Source organism: Bufo gargarizans, chromosome 2, assembly GCF_014858855.1.
Source record: "Bufo gargarizans isolate SCDJY-AF-19 chromosome 2, ASM1485885v1, whole genome shotgun sequence".
NCBI lineage: Eukaryota > Metazoa > Chordata > Amphibia > Anura > Bufonidae > Bufo > Bufo gargarizans.
Genome location: NC_058081.1, coordinates 580,656,503 through 580,677,616, shown reverse-complemented (window position 1 = coordinate 580,677,616; position 21,114 = coordinate 580,656,503). Strand labels below are relative to the sequence as shown.

The 21,114-nt window shown below is 45.4% G+C and overlaps 1 protein-coding gene across 1 annotated transcript in view; it reads left to right on the top strand.

Annotated features, from left to right (window-relative positions):
* The window catches only part of SORL1 (sortilin related receptor 1), a 101,311-nt gene that overhangs the window by 67,553 nt on the left and 12,644 nt on the right, over positions 1-21,114 (top strand). The window contains exons 26-27 of the mRNA XM_044281795.1: positions 19,786-19,905; positions 19,985-20,149. Of these exons, the coding sequence (XP_044137730.1) occupies positions 19,786-19,905; positions 19,985-20,149 (285 nt within the window). The remainder of the gene's footprint in view (positions 1-19,785; positions 19,906-19,984; positions 20,150-21,114) is intronic.

The window sequence follows — 21,114 nt, the reverse complement described above, 5'->3', positions numbered from 1 at the left end:
TATCCCCCCCTGTCAATCACTAGTGAAAGGAAAAAAGTGATCAGTGCAAACTGTCACTTTTTTTTTTCACTGTTATTGACCGTTAGGTTTTAGGTATAGTTTAGGTCCCTTGGTTAGGTAGTTAGCGATCAGTTAGCGCCCAGCCCACCGCACCGCAGTCCGTTATTCGCTGATTAGCGTATCGCTAATCAGCATTTGTACTTTTATAGTATCTGGAAGTGATCAAAACTGATCACGGTCAGATCTATAATTGTACTAGTGTCACTTTAGTTCGCCCTCCACCCAAAACGCAGTGTTTGCCCGATCAGGCCTGATCGGTCGCCCACACGTGCGTACACCCACGCCCGCCCCACCGCAGTGACAAAAAATTTTTATTTTTTTTGATCGCTGCACATTCACTTTACACGCACTGCGGCGATAAAAAAATCAGTTTTGATATTTTTTATCAACCGCAGCGGCCTCCGGTACTTCGCTAGCCTCCCATTTGTAAGACAGGCTTGCTTTTTTTTTTCTTGGGTAGTCTCAGGGAATACCCCGAAATTTAGTTGCCCACATGTCTAACAGGGGGTATTCTTCTGAAGAGGCCTACAGGCTTCTGACCCAGTCGGATGAGGAGTGGGAACCCTCATCTGATGAATCCAGCGGGTCAGAATACGAACCTGTAGAAAGCAGTGGCTCTCTGACCCAAAGTTCGGACGAGGAGGCTGAGGTCCCTGATAGCACCAGGCGTACCCGGCCCCGTGTCGCTAGACCGCAGGTTGCGCAGGATCCGCTTCAAGAGCAGCAGAGTGGGGCTGGTGCTGTCGGATTACGTGGTGAGACTAGTATACATACTAGTCGCGCGGGCTTCCCCCAACGGCTCGTTACCACCCGTCTTGCAAGGGGGCAGAGGGCCGCACTGTGTAACGAAGAACTGCTCGCGGTGAAATGGAGAGACAAGCGTGACGTTTACATGCTCTCCTCCATTCACGCAGACACGACAATACAAATTGAGCGAGCAACCCGTGTCATTGAAAAGCCCCTCTCAGTCCACGACTATAACCTCCACATGGGAGGGGTCGACTTCAATGACCAGATGTTGGCTCCGTATTTAGTTTCCCGACGCACCAGACGCTGGTATAAGAAGGTGTCTGTATATTTAATTCAATTGGCTCTGTACAATAGTTTTGTTCTCTACAGTAAGGCTGGGAGAACTGGATCCTTCCTCAAATTTCAGGAAGAGATCATCGCGAACCTCCTGTATCCAGGAGGTTCCGTGGCCCCATCCACCAGTGTAGTTAGCCGTCTACACGAGCGACACTTCCCCAGTGTCGTTGCTGGTACCTCAAACCGACCTCCACCCCGAAAAAAATGTCGTGTCTGTAGCAGGAGTGGAATAAGGCTATTTCTGTCCTGACTGTCCCGACCACCCTGCCCTATGCTTAGGGGAGTGTTTCCGAAAGTACCACACACAGGTACACCTAGCATAGGGATCACATCTCACCAGGATAGGCACACAGGGCTATTAGGGCCCATTCACTCACAGCTGCTGCAAACGTCTCCTTTCACATGGGACAAAGTGCATAACGCACTTCGCCACATCTTTGGGCGATTTGCGCTTTGCACATTGACCCATGGGGAAGGAGAGGTTTGTTCTATAAAGGTAAAAAAACAAAAAAAAAAACAAAAAAAAAAAACAGGTAAGCAAACAGGTTAATGTTTAGTTCCAAAAGTTAAAGTTACATGTTCTGTTCCAAAGTTAATAAAATTATTGCGTTGTGGCCTGCTTTTTTCATTTTTTTTTTTTTTTGTCTTTTTACCTTCCAGGTGGACCAACCGATCTACTAGCTGCAGCACCGATGTGCATTCTGACAGAAGCATTGCGCTGCTGTCAGATTACACGCAAGTCGGTGTATGCGGCGCTGCAAGACGGGATTTTCTCCTCTGCAGTGACAGATACGTTTGCCGAGGCATACGAGCTGAGGAGGAGGCGGCGTTCCTATGCTTTGGCAAGCACTTTGTATGTGTATATATATATATATATATACAGACGTGGACAAAATTGTTGGTACCCTTTGGTCAATGAAAGAAAAAGTCACAATGGTCACAGAAATAACTTTAATCTGACAAAAGTAATAATAAATTAAAATTCTATAAATGTTAACCAATGAAAGTCAGACATTGTTTTTCAACCATGCTTCAACAGAATTATGTAAAAAAATAAACTCATGAAACAGGCATGGACAAAAATGATGGTACCCCTAGAAAACACAGAACATAATGTGACCAAAGGGACATGTTAATTCAAGGTGTGTCCACTAATTAGCATCACAGGTGTCTACAACCTTGTAATCAGCCATTGGGCCTATATATATGGCTCCAGGTAATCACTGTGTTGTTTGGTGATATGGTGTGTACCACACTCGACATGGACCAGAGGAAGCAAAGGAAAGAGCTGTCTCAAGAGATCAGAAAGAAAATTATAGACAAGCATGTTAAAGGTAAAGGCTATAAGACCATCTCCAAGCAACTAGATGTTCCTGTGAGTACAGTTGCACATATTATTCATAAGTTTAAGATCCATGGGACTGTAGCCAACCTCCCTGGACGTGGCCGCAGGAGGAAAATTGATGACAAATCTAAGAGACGGATAATCCGAATGGTAACAAAAGAGCCTAGAAAGACTTCTAAAGAGATTCAAGGTGAACTTCATGCTCAAGGAACATCAGTGTCAGATCGCACCATCCGTCGTTGTTTGAGCCAAAGTGGACTACATGGGAGACGACCAAGGAGGACACCATTGTTGAAAACGAATCATAAAAAAGCAAGACTGGAATATGCCAAACTACATGTTGACAAGCCACAAAGCTTCTGGGAGAATGTCCTGTGGACAGATGAGACAAAAATCGAAGTTTTTGCCAAGGCACATCAGCTGTATGTTCACAGACGAAAAAATGAAGCATATCAAGAAAAGAACACTGTCCCTACTGTGAAACATGGAGGAGGCTCTGTTATGTTCTGGGGCTGCTTTGCTGCGTCTGGCACAGGGTGTCTTGAATCTGTGCAGGGTACAATGAAATCTCAAGACTATCAAGGAATTCTAGAGAGAAATGTACTAGCCAGTGTCAGAAAGCTTGGTCTCAGTCGCAGGTCATGGGTCTTGCAACAGGACAATGACCCAAAACACACCGCTAAAAACACCCAAGAATGGCTAAGAGGAAAAAATTGGACTATTCTAAAGTGGCCTTCTATGAGCCCTGACCTCAATCCTATTGAGCATCTTTGGAAGGAGCTGAAACATGCAGTCTGGAAAAGGCACCCTTCAAACCGGACACAACTGGAGCAGTTTGCTCATGAGGAGTGGGCCAAAATACCTGCTGAGAGGTGCAGATGTCTCATTGACAGTTACAGGAAGCGTTTGATTGCAGTGATTGCCTCAAAAGGTTGCGCAACAAAATATTAAGTTAGGGGTACCATCATTTTTGTCCATGCCTGTTTCATGAGTTTATTTTTTTACATAATTCTGTTGAAGCATGGTTGAAAAACAATGTCTGACTTTCATTGGTTAACATTTATAGAATTTTAATTTATTATTACTTTTGTCAGATTAAAGTTATTTCTGTGACCATTGTGACTTTTTCTTTCATTGACCAAAGGGTACCAACAATTTTGTCCACGTCTGTATATATATATATATATATATATATAAAAAATCCCGGCAATGATTTATTCATCCACATCGATTGATGCGAATGGAGAAATCTGGTTTGCCAGGGCATACGAGCTTAGTGGGTATGGATGTAGGGCGGAGCTCCTATGTCCTGGCAGACGCCTTTCCCCTCCATTTTTTTTTTTTTTTGGCAGAGATTTTTTCATCCACATTGATCGATGCGAATGAAGAAATCTGTGCCGTTCATTTTTTTTCTTTCAGCCCAGAGGCTGAACGGAAAAAAAAATCTCATTACCTGTATGCTCAATATAAGGAGAATAGCAGAAACTCCTAATGCTGGCCATACATGTAATGATTGCGGAGACCCTCAAATGCCAGGGCAGTACAAACACCCCACAACTGACCCCATTTTGGAAAGAAGACACCCCAAGGTATTTGCTGAGGGGCATATTGAGTCCATGAAAGATTGAAATTTTTGTCCTAAGTTAGCGGAAAGTGAGACTTTGTGAGAAAAAACAAAAAAAAATCAATTTCCGCTAACTTATGCGAAAAAAAAAAAAATTCTATGAACTTGCCAGGCCCCTCATTGGATACCTTGGGGTGTCTTCTTTCCAAAGTGGGGTCACATGTGGGGTATTTATACTGCCCTGGCTTTTTAGGGGCCCTAAAGCGTGAGAAGAAGTCTGGGATCCAAATGTCTAAAAATGCCCTCCTAAAAGGAATTTGGGCCCCTTTGCGCATCTAGGCTGCAAAAAAGTGTGACACATCTGGTATCGCCGTACTCAGAAGAAGTTGGGGAATGTGTTTTGGGGTGTCATTTTACATATACCCATGCTGGGTGAGATAAATATCTTGGTCAAATGCCAACTTTGTATAAAAAAATGGGAAAAGTTGTCTTTTGCCAACATATTTCTCTCACCCAGCATGGGTATATGTAAAATGACACCCCAAAACACATTCCCCAACTTCTCCTGAGTACGGCGATACCAGATGTGTCACACTTTTTTGCTGCCAAGGTGGGCAAAGGGGCACATATTCCAAAGTGCACCTTTCGGATTTTGCAGGCCATTTTTTACACATTTTGATTGCAAAGTACTTCTCACACATATGGGCCCCTAAATTGCCAGGGCAGTATAACTACCCCACAAGTGACCCCATTTTGGAAAGAAGACACCCCAAGGTGTTCTGTGAGGGGCATGGCGAGTTCCTAGAATTTTTTATTTTTTGTCGCAAGTTAGTGTAATATGAGACTTTGTAAGAAAAAAAAAAAAAAAAAAAACATCATCATTTTCCGCTAACTTGTGACAAAAAAAAAAAAATTCTAGGAACTCGCAGTGCCCCTCACGGAATACCTTAGGGTGTCTTCTTTCCAAAATGGGGTCACTTGTGGCGTAGTTATACTGCCCTGGCAATTTAGGGGCCCAAATGTGTGAGAAGTACCTTGCAATCAAAATGTGTAAAAAATGCCCTGCAAAATCCGAAAGGTGCACTTTGGAATATGTGCCCCTTTGCCCACCTTGGCAGCAAAAAAGTGTGACACATCTGGTATCGCCGTACTCAGGAGAAGTTGGGGAATGTGTTTTGGGGTGTCATTTTACATATACCCATGCTGGGTGAGAAAAATATCTTGGTCAAATGCCAACTTTGTATAAAAAAATGGGAAAAGTTGTCTTTTGCCAAGATATTTCTCTCACCCAGCATGGGTATATGTAAAATGACACCCCCAAAACACATTCCCCAACTTCTCCTGAGTACGGCGATACCACATGTGTGACACTTTTTTGCTGCCAAGGTGGGCAAAGGGGCGCATATTCAAAAGTGCACCTTTTGGATTTCACCGGTCATTTCTTACACATTTTGATTGCAAAGTTCTTCTCACACATTTGGGCCCCTAAATTGCCAGGGCAGTATAACTACCCCACAAGTGACCCCATTTTGGAAAGAAGACACCCCAAGGTATTCTGTGAGGGGCATGGTGAGTTCCTAGAATTTTTTATTTTTTGTCGCAAGTTAGTGGAATATGAGACTTTGTAAGGAAAAAAAAAATAAAATAAATCATCATCATTTTCCGCTAACTTGTGACAAAAAATAAAAAGTTCTATGAACTCACTATGCCCATCAGCGAATACCTTAGGGTGTCTACTTTCCGAAATGGGGTCATTTGTGGGGTTTTTCTACTGTTTGGGCATTGTAGAACCTCAGGAAACATGACAGGTGCTCAGAAAATCAGAGCCGTTTCAAAAAGCGGAAATTCACATTTTTGTACCATAGTTTGTAAATGCTATAACTTTTACCCAAACCATTTTTTTTTGCCCAAACATTTTTTTTTTATCAAAGACATGTAGAACTATAAATTTAGCGAAAAATTTATATATGGATGTCGTGCAGCATCTACAGCAGTTGCTTGTGCTCTGCATTGCTTTGGCGAACATTTCCTAGGCTAATGTACATGCCCAAGAGCAGCCAAGTTGGGAGATGCCGCTCATGCTTCTGTGGTCCCGGCCAGTATGGGCAAGAAAAGAGTAACAGAGACACCGCGCAAGTGCGGCCACCACTAGGGTATCGCAGCTGTGGTCAGACTCATAACCCCTGATAATGAGCTATAAAGGAAACAAAATTTATGAATAGGGAGAGGAAGGGGCCATTATTGGACTAAACAGATAGAAAGCAACTTAGTGAAATGGGACAACCCCTTTAAAGAGGCTCTGTCACCAGGATTAACCCTATTAGACCATACATACTGCCTGGTAGGGCTCATCATGCTAATTATGTATAATAAATAGCTGCAGAGATATCAGTGTTTTTATTTATATGTAAATGAACAATTTGGGCACTCAGAGGCAGGGCTGAATATTCTGAGCAATGCTCTGTAACACCCCCTGTGCTCTGCGCACACCCCTCTCCCCATTGACTTACCGGGCTAGACAGCAGGCTGATGGCAGAGCTGTGTCCTGGCTTATACATATCTACTGCATATATGTGTATTATACACACTATGTACTATAGCTTCACCACACTCAGAAAGCTAATCTTCATATTACTGCTTTATTCACAGCATAATATATGATTATAAAGTCACTGGTACTATTTGTTAGCTTATAAGTATAGAAAAACCATTTATCTCCATGTGGTAATTCTATAGCTTAGAGCTTAAACTATTAGTTTTGCATGTAGAGATCCAAGATTTGACTCTCAAGATAAACTTTGAAGTTTTTTTCTTCAGATATTTTTTCTTCAGATAATTTAATTTGAAGTCAGTTTTGATAGAGTCTGCGATGTACTTCATGCCACATTTATCAAATGTCACAGGCTGATAAATTTGGCTTGTCCTTAAACCTAACACTTCTGTCTAGAGAAGCTCCTCCAGTTTTCCTACTCCATCGTCCTCCTGGAGTGAGATTGCGACTTTTTAAAAAGTCTCAGTGATAAATCTGGAGTAAAACTCATTAACATAGCTAACCACAGCCACTTTTCCACCCATATTACAAAACTGGAGTGAGTGGTTTAAAAATGCAAAAACTAGCTAAATTTTGTGTCATGGTCTTACCTTCTCACTGTTCTCCTTCGTTTGACATGTGCTGGCGGCCATCTTGGTTTCTGGGTTTCTTGTAGCCTCCCACCCTGCGGCTCCTCCTTCCCACTGGGAGGAGCTGGATGCCTAGCTCATATATATAGAAGGTCTGTGGCTTCAGTTCCTTGCTTGGTCCTCCTGTGTGCACATGCTTCAAAGACTGCTGCTGCTTCTGGTTCCTGATCCTGGCCTCGTCTGACTACCCCGTTGGTTCCCGATCCTGGCTTCGTCTGACTACCCCGTTGGTTCCTGATCCTGGCTACGTCTGACTACCCTCCTGGTTCCTGACCTCCGTCTACGCAAGACCCTGCTTCAGTTTAGCCATCCGTTTGGACTTTAGCTACGGCTTGATTTTCAATAAAGCCTTCTTATTCCACCTATCTCTGTTGTACGTCTGGTTCATGGTTCCATGACATTAGGACCAAGCCATGAATTCTGACGGTACAGGGCCATCCTCGCTACCTACGCTGGTTGCCAGACTTGATCAGCAGGATCACCTGTTGGGTCGGTTCGCTGTGGCGTTACAAACCCTGCTTGAACGCACGGCTCATTTAGCTTCCGTTGCCGATGGGTCGGTTGTCGCTCCTGGGCCCGCTCCTACTGCCGCTCCGGTTGTTGCGCCAGAGTCTACCCCGACACCTGTTGCTGCACCTGCGGTGTTTCGGGGTATGACCGGTTCTGCCCCCCTTCCACAGTGCTTTGGGGGAGAGCCAACTCAGTGCCGAGGTTTCCTTAACCAGGTGGCCATTTATTTCGAGTTGCTGCCACATGCCTTTCCTACTGAGAGATCAAAGGTGGGCTTCTTGATCTCGCTGCTCTCGGACAAGGCCTTGGCCTGGGCCAGCCCTTTATGGGAGAACAACAATCCGGTGGTTGCCGAGTTTTCCGGTTTTGTTGCTTCTCTTCGGAAGGTATTCGATGTGCCGGCTCGTGCTGCCTCTGCTGCGAAGCTCCTTATGTCCATCAGACAGGGTTCACGATCCGTAGCTGAATACGCCATTGAGTTTCGTACCCTGGCAGCAGAGGTGGGCTGGAATAATGAGGCTCTGGTCGCTGCTTTCTCTCATGGTCTCTCGGATGCCTTGAAGGATGAGATTGCAGCCAAGGACCTACCAGTGGAGCTCGAGTCCCTTATTTCTTTCCTGATTTTGATTGACACCAGACTCAGGGAGAGACCTTCCTTTAAGGAGAGCCTGCGGAGGCCTTCTAACAGATTGGCGCCTACGTTTGCTGTCCCACCCGTGCCTCCCTCTCCTCCCACGCCTCCTGGGGATGACTGGTCTGGGGGTCAACCCATGCAGCTGGGGGTTGCTCGCCTGTCCGAGGGGGAGAGGGTACTCCGGAGACGCGAGGGCCGATGCATGTACTGTGGTCTCGGTGGGCATTTTCGGTTGGCATGCCCGAACCGTCCGGGAAACGCTCGCACCTGAGATCCTGTCGGGGGCAGATCTTGGGTGGAGTCTCCTCGTCCCCGGTTTCCCGTGTTGACAAACCACTGATTACTGTTGTCCTCTCCTGGGTCGGGGGCTCGGTGACGACCCAGGCGTTGGTGGACTCTGGTGCTGGTGGCTTGTTCATTGATAGTGTGTTCGCCGCCGCCAATTCCATTCCTCTGCAGCCTCGAGGTTCCCCACTGGCTCTTGAGGCGATAGACGGCAGACCCCTTCTGCCGCCACACGTGACTCAGGAGACCCTTCCAGTGGGGATGGTCATTGGTGCCGTTCACAGAGAGTCGGTCTGTCTCCAGGTTATTTCGTCTCCACACTACTCGGTGGTCTTGGGGTACCCCTGGCTCCAGAAGCATAATCCGACTTTCGATTGGAGATCGGCCGAGATCCTCTCGTGGTCACCGCAGTGTGGGGCTAGTTGCATCCATGGGCCTGTCAAGTTGCTGTGTACTTCCTCGGACTCTCTGTTGCCTCCTGAATACGAGGAGTACCGGGATGTATTCGATAAGGTGCGTGCGGTTGCCCTACCTCCGCACCGCCCATACGATTGTGCCATAGAGTTACAATCTGGTGCCGTTCCTCCTCGTGGCAAAGTCTATCCACTGTCGGTAGCGGAGAATGAGGCCATGGAGGAGTACGTGAGGGAGGCGCTTTCACGCGGACATATTCGCAAATCCTCGTCCCCGGCAGGGGCTGGATTTTTCTTTGTGAAAAAGAAGGGCGGTGAGTTGAGGCCTTGTATCGACTACAGGGGTCTCAATCGCATCACGATCAAGAACGCTTACCCGATACCCTTGATTTCCGAGCTGTTCGATCGCCTCAAAGGGGCCACGGTCTTTACCAAACTCGACCTGAGGGCGGCATATAACCTGGTAAGGATCAAGGCGGGCGATGAGTGGAAGACCGCGTTTAACACCAGGACCGGTCATTATGAATCCTTGGTTATGCCCTTTGGGTTGTGCAATGCGCCCGCAGTCTTCCAGGAATTCATCAACGATGTTTTCCGTGACCTGTTGCAGCAGTGTGTGGTGGTCTATTTGGATGACATCTTGGTATATTCTGCATCCATGGAGGCCCACATTCTGGATGTCAGACGAGTGTTGCAACGCTTACGAGAGAACAAGCTGTTCGGTAAGCTTGAGAAATGCGAATTTCACCGATCCCAGGTAACCTTCTTAGGTTACATCATTTCCGCTGAGGGCTTCTCCATGGATCCTGAGAAGGTTTCGGCTGTCTTACAGTGGCCCCAGCCCAGTGGGCTTCGTGCCCTGCAGCGCTTTTTGGGCTTCGCCAATTATTATCGGAAGTTCATCAGGGACTTTTCCATGCTAGCCAAGCCTCTCACGGATCTGACCAGGAAGGGCAGTAATCCTCAGGTCTGGCCGCTCGAGGCCATCCGAGCTTTTGAGGCTCTAAAGTCCGCCTTTGTGTCGGCTCCGATTCTGTCGCATCCCAACCCTGGGTTGCCTTTTGTCCTTGAGGTGGACGCATCTGAGACGGGAGTAGGCGCCCTCCTGTCTCAGCGTAGAACACCAGAGGGTCCTCTGCTTCCTTGTGGGTTTTACTCCCGGAAACTGTCTTCCGCGGAGTGCAACTATCAGATTGGTGACAGGGAGTTATTGGCCATCGTGCAGGCCCTTAAAGAATGGAGGCACTTGCTCGAGGGCTCGGTGGTTCCGGTTCTTATCCTGACGGACCACAAGAATCTGACCTACCTCTCTGAGGCCAAGAGATTGACACCACGTCAGGCCAGATGGGCTCTGTTCTTGTCACGTTTTAATTACGTGGTCTCCTACCTACCCGGCTCCAAGAACATCAGAGCGGATGCCTTATCACGGCAGTACTCCGAGCTGTCCGGGGAGGAGTCGATTCCGACTACGGTCATACCCCCGAATCAGATCCTGGCTGCTATTCGCACCAGCCTGACCTCTCCTCTGGGTGAGCAGATTTTGGCGGCTCAATCTGGTGCTCCCTCTGGGAGACCCAACGGCAGATGTTTTGTGCCTGAGGAGTTGCGCACTCGGTTGTTGCGAACCTACCATAACTCCAAGGCCGCGGGGCACCCTGGAAAGAATCAGCTGTCCTGGGCGGTTTCACGTCTGTTCTGGTGGCCTTCTCTACGTTCCGACATCGCCGCATATGTAGCGGCATGCTCCGTTTGTGCCCAGAGTAAGTCCCCTCGGCACCTTCCGTTGGGCCTTTTGCAACCCATAGCCACCGGGGAGCGTCCATGGTCACACCTGGGGATGGATTTCATTGTGGACCTTCCTGCATCCCGAGGCCATACGGTCATTCTCATGATTGTGGATCGGTTTTCCAAAATGTGCCACTGTGTTCCTCTCAAGAAGTTACCCTCTGCACAAGAGTTGGCCTCGATTTTTGCCAGGGAGGTCTTCCGGTTGCACGGTTTGCCCAAGGAGATTGTGTCGGATCGGGGGAGTCAGTTTGTGTCCAGGTTCTGGCGCGCCTTTTGCTCCCAGTTGGGGATTCATCTCTCTTTCTCCTCGGCCTACCACCCTCAGTCCAATGGGGCCGCAGAACGATCCAATCAGGCCTTGGAGCAATTCCTTCGTTGCTATGTCTCCGATCACCAAGACAATTGGGTTGACCTCCTGCCTTGGGCTGAGTTTGCCAGGAACACGGCGGTGAACTCTTCCTCTGGGACGTCTCCCTTCATGGCCAATTATGGGTTCCAACCTGCCGTGTTACCGGAGGTATTCTCTCCCCAGGATACTCCGGCTGTGGAGGATCACCTTTCCGTCCTACGTACTTCTTGGGTACAGATCCAGAGGTCCCTTGAGGTCTCTGCGCAACGCCAGAGACTCCAGGCTAATCGCAGACGAGCGCCCGCTCCTTCCTACCAGGTCGGAGACCGTGTATGGTTGTCCACCCGCAACCTCAACCTTCGAGTGCCCACTCCCAAGCTGGCGCCTCGCTTTGTTGGTCCCTTCCGAGTGCTTCACAGGGTAAACCCGGTAGCCTATGCCCTTGCGCTTCCTCCTGGCATGCGGATCTCCAACGTGTTTCATGTCTCCCTGTTGAAGCCATTGGTGTGTAATCGTTTCACTTCCTCGGTTCCTCGGCCCCGTCCGGTCCAAGTGGGCAATCGTGAGGAATATGAGGTGAGCAATATCCTGGACTCACGCCTGGTCCGCGGTCGGTTGCAGTTTTTGGTCCATTGGCGTGGTTATGGTCCAGAGGAGCGTTCCTGGGTTCCCTCCACAGATGTCCATGCTCCTGCGTTGCTCCGAGTCTTCCACGCACGCTTCCCTCTGAAACCGTTCCTTACTCCGCGGAGGAGGGGCCCTTGAGGGGGAGGTACTGTCATGGTCTTACCTTCTCACTGTTCTCCTTCGTTTGACATGTGCTGGCGGCCATCTTGGTTTCTGGGTTTCTTGTAGCCTCCCACCCTGCGGCTCCTCCTTCCCACTGGGAGGAGCTGGATGCCTAGCTCATATATATAGAAGGTCTGTGGCTTCAGTTCCTTGCTTGGTCCTCCTGTGTGCACATGCTTCAAAGACTGCTGCTGCTTCTGGTTCCTGATCCTGGCCTCGTCTGACTACCCCGTTGGTTCCCGATCCTGGCTTCGTCTGACTACCCCGTTGGTTCCTGATCCTGGCTACGTCTGACTACCCTCCTGGTTCCTGACCTCCGTCTACGCAAGACCCTGCTTCAGTTTAGCCATCCGTTTGGACTTTAGCTACGGCTTGATTTTCAATAAAGCCTTCTTATTCCACCTATCTCTGTTGTACGTCTGGTTCATGGTTCCATGACATTTTGTGAGAGTGTAAAAAGTCAAAATTTTTTGCGCAAGTGGCTAAATTTGGCACAAGTGACTGCAAAAAAGTGGCAAAAGATGTATTTTGCAACTTTTTGATGCCAGAATTCTGGAGTTAACGTATGATAAATCAGGGCCTATTTCCTCATTATATTGAGAATAATGTTTTTTAGAAAGCTAATAAATATCACTAGTTTCTTTATGATCATATTTTGTGTCTGTGAATAAATAGGTAATAGGTCTTAACAAAAAACAAAACACTATTCTTAATATAATATTGCTTTATTATTATTAACCCCTTCAGTCTTGAGCCACTTCTCCTCCTAAATCGCAAGCCGATTTTTGAAAATCTGTCACTTTATGTGGTAATAACTTTGGAATGATTTTACGTATCCAAACCATTCTGAGACTGTTTTCTCGTGAAACATTGAACTTCATTTGAGTCAATATATTTCACCTTTATTTATGAAAAATCCCAAAATTGAAATTTCTCTGCTTTTAAAACAGAAAGTGATACCTCATAAAATAGTTATTAGTTAACATTCCCCATATGTCTACTTTATGTTGGCATCATTTTGTAAATGTCATTTTATTTTATTAGGATGTTAGAAGGCTTAGAAGTTTAGAAAAAATGTAAAAAATTTTGACAAAATGTACAATACCATTTTTTTTTTAGCAACAATTCAGTTATAAAGTGATTTAGTGGGGCTTACGTAATGTGGCGGTAAACTGCTCTATGGGCAGGTGGCATTGGTCAGAAGGAAATGATCGCCATATGGATTTTGGAAGCAGATTTTGCTATAATGTTTTTTAGGTACTATTTTGTAATTGAAGAGATCCTGATGTACCCCTACAGTGGAAACCCTCAAAAAGTGACCCTATTTTGGAAACTACAACCATTAAAGAATATATTTAGGGGGGTACTGACCACTTTGACCCCCAAAGTGTTTTACGGAATTTGAAAACACTTGGTTGTGATAATGAAAAGTTTAATTTCTTCCAATAAAATGTTGCTTTAGCCCCAAATTTTTCCTTTTAACAGGGGTAGCAGGAGAATAAGCACCCCATAATGTGTTAGCGATTTTCTCCTGAATACGGCAACACCCCATATGTGGTGGTAAACTGCTGTGGGGGGCACATGGCAGGACTCAGAAGGGAAGGAGCGCCATATGGCTTTTGCAGTACAGATTTTGATGGATTGGTTTATGGGTGCCATTGGATTTTTATTTTTTTAAGTGAATGTCTTATGTGGGGGCTCATTTTTTGCGGGATGAGGTGACGTTTTAATTGGTACCATTTTGGAGTACATAAGACTTTTTGATTGCTTGGTATTACACTTTTTATACAGCAAGGTGAAAAAAAATTGCTGTTTTGGCATAGTTTTTTACATTTTTCTTTTGCAGCATTCACCTGAGGGGGCATATAATGTGATATTTTTATAGAGCAGGTTGTTACGGACGTGGCGATACCTAATATGTCTATAATTTTTATTTTTGCTAAGTTTTACACAATGAAAGCCTTTTTGAACAGAATAAAATCTTGTTTTTCTGTTGCCATTTTATGAGAGCCATATTTTTTTTATTTTTTGGCCAATTGTCCTAAATAGGTCTCATTTTTTGCGGGATTAGAGGACGGTCTAGTTGGTACCATTTTGGGCTAAATACACCTTTTTGATCGCTTGCTGTTACACTTTTTGTGAGGCAAGGTGACCAGAAAATTGCTGTTTTGACACCGTTTTTATACTATAATTTTTACTGCCTTCACCTGGTGTGAGGTGGATCATGTGATATTTTTATAGAGCTTGTCGATACAGATGCGGAGAAAACTAATATGTCTACTTTTCTCTTTTTCCCTGTTTAAAAAAAAATTAAATATAACTTTATTTTGGGAAAAGGACACAATTTTTTTTTTTTACTTGAAGCTTTTAATTTTTTTTGTAAAACTTTATTTTTATTACTTCTTTTTTAACTTTATTTTTTGTCCCACTCTGCGACTTCAACTTTTGGGGTTCTGATCCCCTGTACAATGCATTACAATACTTCCGTATTGTAATGCATTGGCTGTAAGTGTATTACCAGTGTAATACACTTACAGCTTCCTGCCTGTGAGATCCAGGGGCCTGGATCTCACAGGCTAACAGGGATGGCAGCCACGATGCCTAATTAAGGCATCGGGTCCCCGTCACAGCAGCACGGGGACCCGATGGACACCCCGCACCCGGCAGGATACAGCACGTGCCGTGGTCAGTGCTGACCGCGGCAGTGCAAGGGTTAATGCGCTGGCATCACTGATGCCGGTGCATACAGCAGGGGTCCGACTATCAGTGACTGCCGGACCCCTGCAGCTGATCGGGTGGGAGTAGCTCCTGTGGCCGCCCGATCAGAGCGCTGTAGCTGTACGGCGCTGGGATTTGTGACCGCGTTTCCAGCAACGTACATGTACAGCGCTGGTATCCTATGGGTTAATGACATATTATTTATTATAGTATATCCTATTAATATGGTCTTTAAGAAAAAAGAAAAAAAAATTATTGAAAAAAAAACCATATGTCTTTCTGGGGACTTCCACCTGGGGTGTCTAGATGCAAAGCCATTAGTGTAACCTCTAAGCTATAACATTTCCACATAGGGACATTGCCACATGGTTTTTCTATACTTAGAAGCTATCACCTAGTACTGCGATCTGTATGATCATATATTGTGTCTGTGGATAAAGCAGTGATATGTATATCAGCTTTCTGAGCAAATCTCAGTGTGGTGAAGCTATAGCACACTGTGTGTATGATACACATATATACAGTAGATATGTATAATCCAGGACACAGCTCTGTATACAGTGACTAATCAACTTTTTCAGGGGTCCCATAAAAATAGTGATTCTTGCTAATATGGAACTGCATACACACTTGAGAGAGGGGAATCAATGTATAAGCCATGTAAAATAGCGGTGGGAGTGCAGACTTACAGTGAGATAAGTTGGTTTGCAGATCTGTGAAGAGGCAGTGAATCTAGCAAGTCTCCTCATCAGCTACTCCAGAACACGCCCACACTTCCTCCTGCTGGACCATGCCTAACCACAGTGGAATAATGAGACCCCTAGTGGTCATATCTTTGCAGCTTATGTTTGATTGGATGCCAACAAATAATTTCAATAAAGTGATTGACAGATCGGATAATAAGACCCCTTCCTAAGAAATAAAAATACATTATTGTATTGTACAGTGACTCTTTCAAGACAACAGAATAGCCCTCAGACATCTGTAATTAGATGAAGATACAGTAAATTAGTGCCCCCCCCCCTTACTATAGTGGTGCCCATGTACTCTTTAATAAAATAAAAAAAGACTACTTAGAGTACTCTTTGTCATATGTTTTATGTAAAAAAAAAAAAATCCAAGCTCTTTTTTTTTCTTGTCCATTAGTGTCAGACAACCCACCAGTAAGCTACAGGTCTACCTATTGTTTGGTAGTGATTTTCTCTAGCTATGTGATTCAAAAGACAAATACACAGTAAACCTAAAAGTCTATTTTCTAGGGCTCAATAAAATTTAAATTTTCTTTAAAGACTGATAGGAGTTTTGAACCAAAGATCACTGCATGTGAGGCAAGCGTCTAAACCACTAAGCTATAGCTTCAGACAACAAACTAAAGGATTTTCTTTATCTATGTGATGGAGCAGATTAAAAGTACAATGAAGCTAAAAGTCAATGCAACACTGATTAGTGAGAAGAGAGAAGTCAGACATCAGGGTCACACATCACTTGAATTTGTCTCTTTTCTAGATCTCAATAAAATGTACATTTTCTTTAAAGACTGATAGGAGTTTTGAACCAAAGAACACTGCATGCGAGGCAAGCATCTAAAACACAGAGCTACAGCTTCAGGCAGCAAACTGAAGGATTTTCTTCATATAACTTATTCTCACTAAGTTTCACGATAAGTCAAATATCAGAGTCAGGATCAGGGGTCAGACTGGCATTATTCTGATACTTGACAACGATATCTGACCATGTCCTAAAATGAACACTGTACTCCAGAGATGTTTAATTGGGTTCAAGTTAGTGCTCTGGCTGGGCAACTCAAGGACATACATGTAGTTGTCCCTAAGCCCCTCTTGAACATTCACCTCACCATATCTCTGTACTTTGCTCCAATCAGCTCCCCCTGACCCAGCCACTGAAAAACACCGGATGGTATTGGGCAATGCCTGGGTTCCTCCAGACATGATGCTTAGAATTGAGACCAAAAAGTTCAATCTTGGTTTCATCAGACCAGAGAATCTCACAGTCTGACAGTCCTTAAAGGGATTCTGTAATAGGGCAGTTAGTGGAGGTTCGAGCGAAGTGCTCCGGCTGGCGCATGCGCACTTCGCTAAACGAGGCCGCTGCCAGTAGTCCGCATGGGCGCATCAGGTTATACCTAGTGAGCACGCGCGGGATCTGGCTGAATCGAGCGGACGTACGAGAGGCGGCGTTGAATTGAGGTAGGCGGATCGAAAGAAAGGGAGGGCGGCGATTTCAGCATTGAAGGCGGCGCTGGGCACCTTTCACCATGAGACGTCCCCTTGGACACATTTCGAAGTGATTGGCAGGTGATATAAACCTCTTTTTTATGAATATAGAGCCACAGGGGCATTTAATAAACTCATTTTAGGACTCAGTGTTTTACAAGGGACATCGCCATATGTTTAGCTTATAGGACCAATTTCTCATGACAGAATCCCTTTAAGGTGCTTTTTTTTTGCAAACTCCAGGTGGGCTTTCAAGTGTCTTTTACTGACAAGAGGCTTCTTTCTGGCCACTCTACCATAAAGCGCAGATTGCTGGAGTGCTGCAGTGATGGTTGACCTTCAGAGAGTTTGTTCCATGTGCACAGAGGATCTTTGGATCACAGCCAGAGAGAGCATTAGGTTCTCGGCTACTTCTCTAAGGCTACTTTCACACTAGCGTTTCGGCAGGGTTCAGCAAAAACGCTTCTGTTACTGATAATACAACCATCTGCACCTGTTATGAACGGATCCTGCTGTATTATCTTTAACATAGCCAAGACGGCTCTGTCATGAACTCCATTGAAAGTCAATGGGGGACGGATCCGTTTTCTATTGTCAGATTGTGCCAGAGAAAACGGATCCGTCCCCATTGACTTGCATTAGGGGTCATGACAGATCCGTTTTGCTCCGCATCCCAGGATGGAGAGCAAACTATAACATGTTGCGGTTTGCTCTCCGGTATGGGAACGCAACTGAACGGAACGAAATGCATTTTGGAGCATTTCGTTCTGTTCAGTTCAGTTTTGTCCCCATTGACAATGAATAAGGACAAAACTGAAGCGTTTTTTTCCGGTATTGAGCCCCTATGACGGATCTCAATACCGGAAAACTAAAACACTAGTGTGAAAGTAGCCTAAGACTAACAAACTGTGTGTGGTGTAAACATTGGGGGAAATTTATCATGAGGGGAACTATTTAAGTTGTTTAATAAATTTGGGGCATCTTTAAGCCACTTTTGTTTAGAGCTCTTACTCCAGTTTTTTACGCCACCCTCTACTGAAATAACTTTTTTTCTATTTTTTTTTTCAACCATTAAAAATGGATGAATTCAATTGGTTGTTTTTTTAATCCGAACTCCTTTAGTGCCCTCAGTATACATAATGGCCCCCACAGTGCCCCCTGGACAAATCCTCCCCCTAGCATGACTAATACCCCCTTAGTAGCCCCCAGTATTATTAGTGCCCCCTGGACATTAAATCCCCCCCCCCAATAGTGCCCCCAGTTTGATTAACGCCCTCTTAGTGGCCCCCAGTATTATTAATGTCCCCATTAGTGCTTTCCAGTATTATCAGTGCACCTAGTATTATTTACGCCCCATTAGTGCACCCCAGTATTATGAACAGTGATGGCCAGTTCGCATTGTTCGCCTGCAAACACATGCGGGCTGCCATCTTTTCTCACAAGTCCGGCGAGGCACAGGTAAGCCCTTTCCTGTGCTGCGAGCCGGTCTGAAACAAATGCGGTCAGCGGGAGCAGGTAGTTCCCAGAACAGCCCGATGAAGGCCCCCGGTGGCTGTTCTCGGAACTGCCTGCTCCCGGTGACCGCATTTAATTTCAGACCGGCTCGCGGCGCAGGCACAGGTAAGGATTTACCTGTTCATCGCCGGACTTGTGAGAAAAGATGGCAGCCCGCATGTGTTCGCGGGCAAACAATGCGAACTGGCCATCACTGATTATGAATTCACCCATTAGCTGACAGAATATGATTAATGCTCCCCAATATTATTAATGCCCCATTAGTGGCCCCCAATATTATTAATTCCCCATTAGTGGCCCCCAATATTATTAATGCTCCCATTAGTGGCTCCCGGTATAAATAATGCCCCCATAGTTGCCCCATTATTATTAATGCCTCCATTAGTGACCCCCCCCCCCCCCCAGTATTAATAGTGCCCACATAGTATTATGTACTAGTGCCTCCTAGTTTGATTATTGCCCCCTTAGTGCCCCTCAGCATTAATAATGCCTCATTAATGACCTTCGGTATTACTAATGCCCCCAAGTATTATTAATACCCCCATTAGGCTCCATTCACACGTCCGCAAAATGTGTCCGCATCCTTTCCGCAATTTTGCGGAAAGGGTGCGGACCCATTCATTCTCTATGGGGACGGAATGTGCTGTCCGCATCCACATTTGCGGATCCGCACTTCCGCATCCGTGCTTCCGTTTCCGCAAAAAAATAGAACATGTCCTATTCTTGTCTGCAATTGCAGACAAGAACAGGCATATTCTATTATGTCGGCAATGTGCGGTCTGCAAAATGCGGAAAGCACATTGCCGCTTTCCGTGTTTTGCGGATCCGTGTATCCGCAAAACACATTGCGGACATGTGAATACAGCCTTAGTGACAGTTACACAGGCAGGGACATTGATTTTAATGGGGTCCGTCTTGCTGTAAGAGCGACCAAAAATAGGACTTTCCTATTTTTCCCAACCGCTATTCACTGGCTGTTAAAAAACAACCTTGTGAATAGCCCGATAGGCTGCAATTTGTTCTAAAACTTGCCATGTGACGGCAATTTTTCACGTTGGTGTGAATGTAACCTAAGAGAGGGATTAATTCCCCCCATTGCATTTAAAACTTCACCAATGTATTATTTGTACACGCTCAACCAGCAGGAGGCATCAGAAATCTGAAGAAGCCAGTAGAATTTCTAGTGCAGCTTTAAATGTGAGCAGAGAAGAGAACATAGTGGACAGTATGAACTTGCAGTTGTATTCAAGATTATATTGATGTCTATGCAGGATTCAGTGCCAGTAATGCTTTTCCCTAATTCTCCTGTGCTTAGACGTATGGGGTGTTCTATGCCACATCCTTCTCAGAGCTGCACAGGAATCCACTGAACGCCACGACGACTCTTCAAGACGTGACCATCAGTGTGAACCGAGACGAGCAGTACTTGTTCTTGGTGAGGAAACCTAAAACTGCTTGTTTTGCAGCTGATGCGTGTGTCTTGTGACCTAGATAATAAGAATCTCTCCTCTCAGGTGCGGGTCACATCCCCTTATCAGGGTCCCCCATCAGATTATGCCGTGGTCAAAATGATTCCTGACAACCGCTTGCCGCCTCGCCATCTTCACACTGTGCACTTGGATAAAACATTTATCGTCATGAAGTGGGAGCCTCCGTACGACTCTCCTGACAGTGAATTGGTGAGTTATCACTTCCCTCAGATATATCTATATTATAGAAATGTGTTTTTATGACACATGCTCTGTATCTCCTGCCATAGTACAGATGCATTCTCCCCTATACTCTACATATAGGCACCATGTGTGATACAGCCCCATATGCGGGTAAACGTAATCATTGTATCTGAAGAGCTTTGCAATCTTTATAATATAGAGAAGGGGACTGCTGTATGGCGGTTTTCTGGTATACAGCATTTTGGGATTTTTGGTTGCTCTCAGCACTTAAAAAAAAATTGGGTGTACCTTACTGCTCAAGCACATGACCGCTGGGTTTTGCAGTCCGCAAATTGTAGATCTGCAAAACACGGATACCAGCCATGTGCATTCCGTACTTTGCAGAACGGAAAATTAGTGCCGGCCCCTAATAGAACGCAGAGTCATTTTCATTTTTGCGGCCCCACTGAAGTGCATGGTTCTACATTGGGGTCGCAAAAAAAAAACTGAACGGACACAGAAAAAAATAAAACTGTTGTGCGCATGAGCCCTTAGTGTAAGGGGTAAGGGGCCTCCTTATCTCAACAGATTAGTAATCATTTATACCAGGAAATTGGTCTAAATTATAGTTGAAATTTTTGCAAACCACCTTACATACATTTCAGTGTGCAACAGAGACAGAGCAGATTTATTAAGAGCATATCCTAAGTCTGGACAGTCATTGTGTTTCATTTCCTTGACACTTTCAAGACCTCTGCTTGCTGTCTGTGAGTGGAAACATTCTTTTTTACATATTGAGATTGAAAAGCTGAGCCTACTCCATGTTCACGTGGCTGCAGTATGTTGCATTGTATCAGTGTAGACAAGAGCCTGGAGTCAGAATAATTTGTGCCGTTGGTGTGTTTTACTCTCAGAGGATTGTCAGCACTGATGCATCGACTTGATCTCTGGATATGAGCAAGAGAATTATCAGCAAGAAGAGATCTTACCTA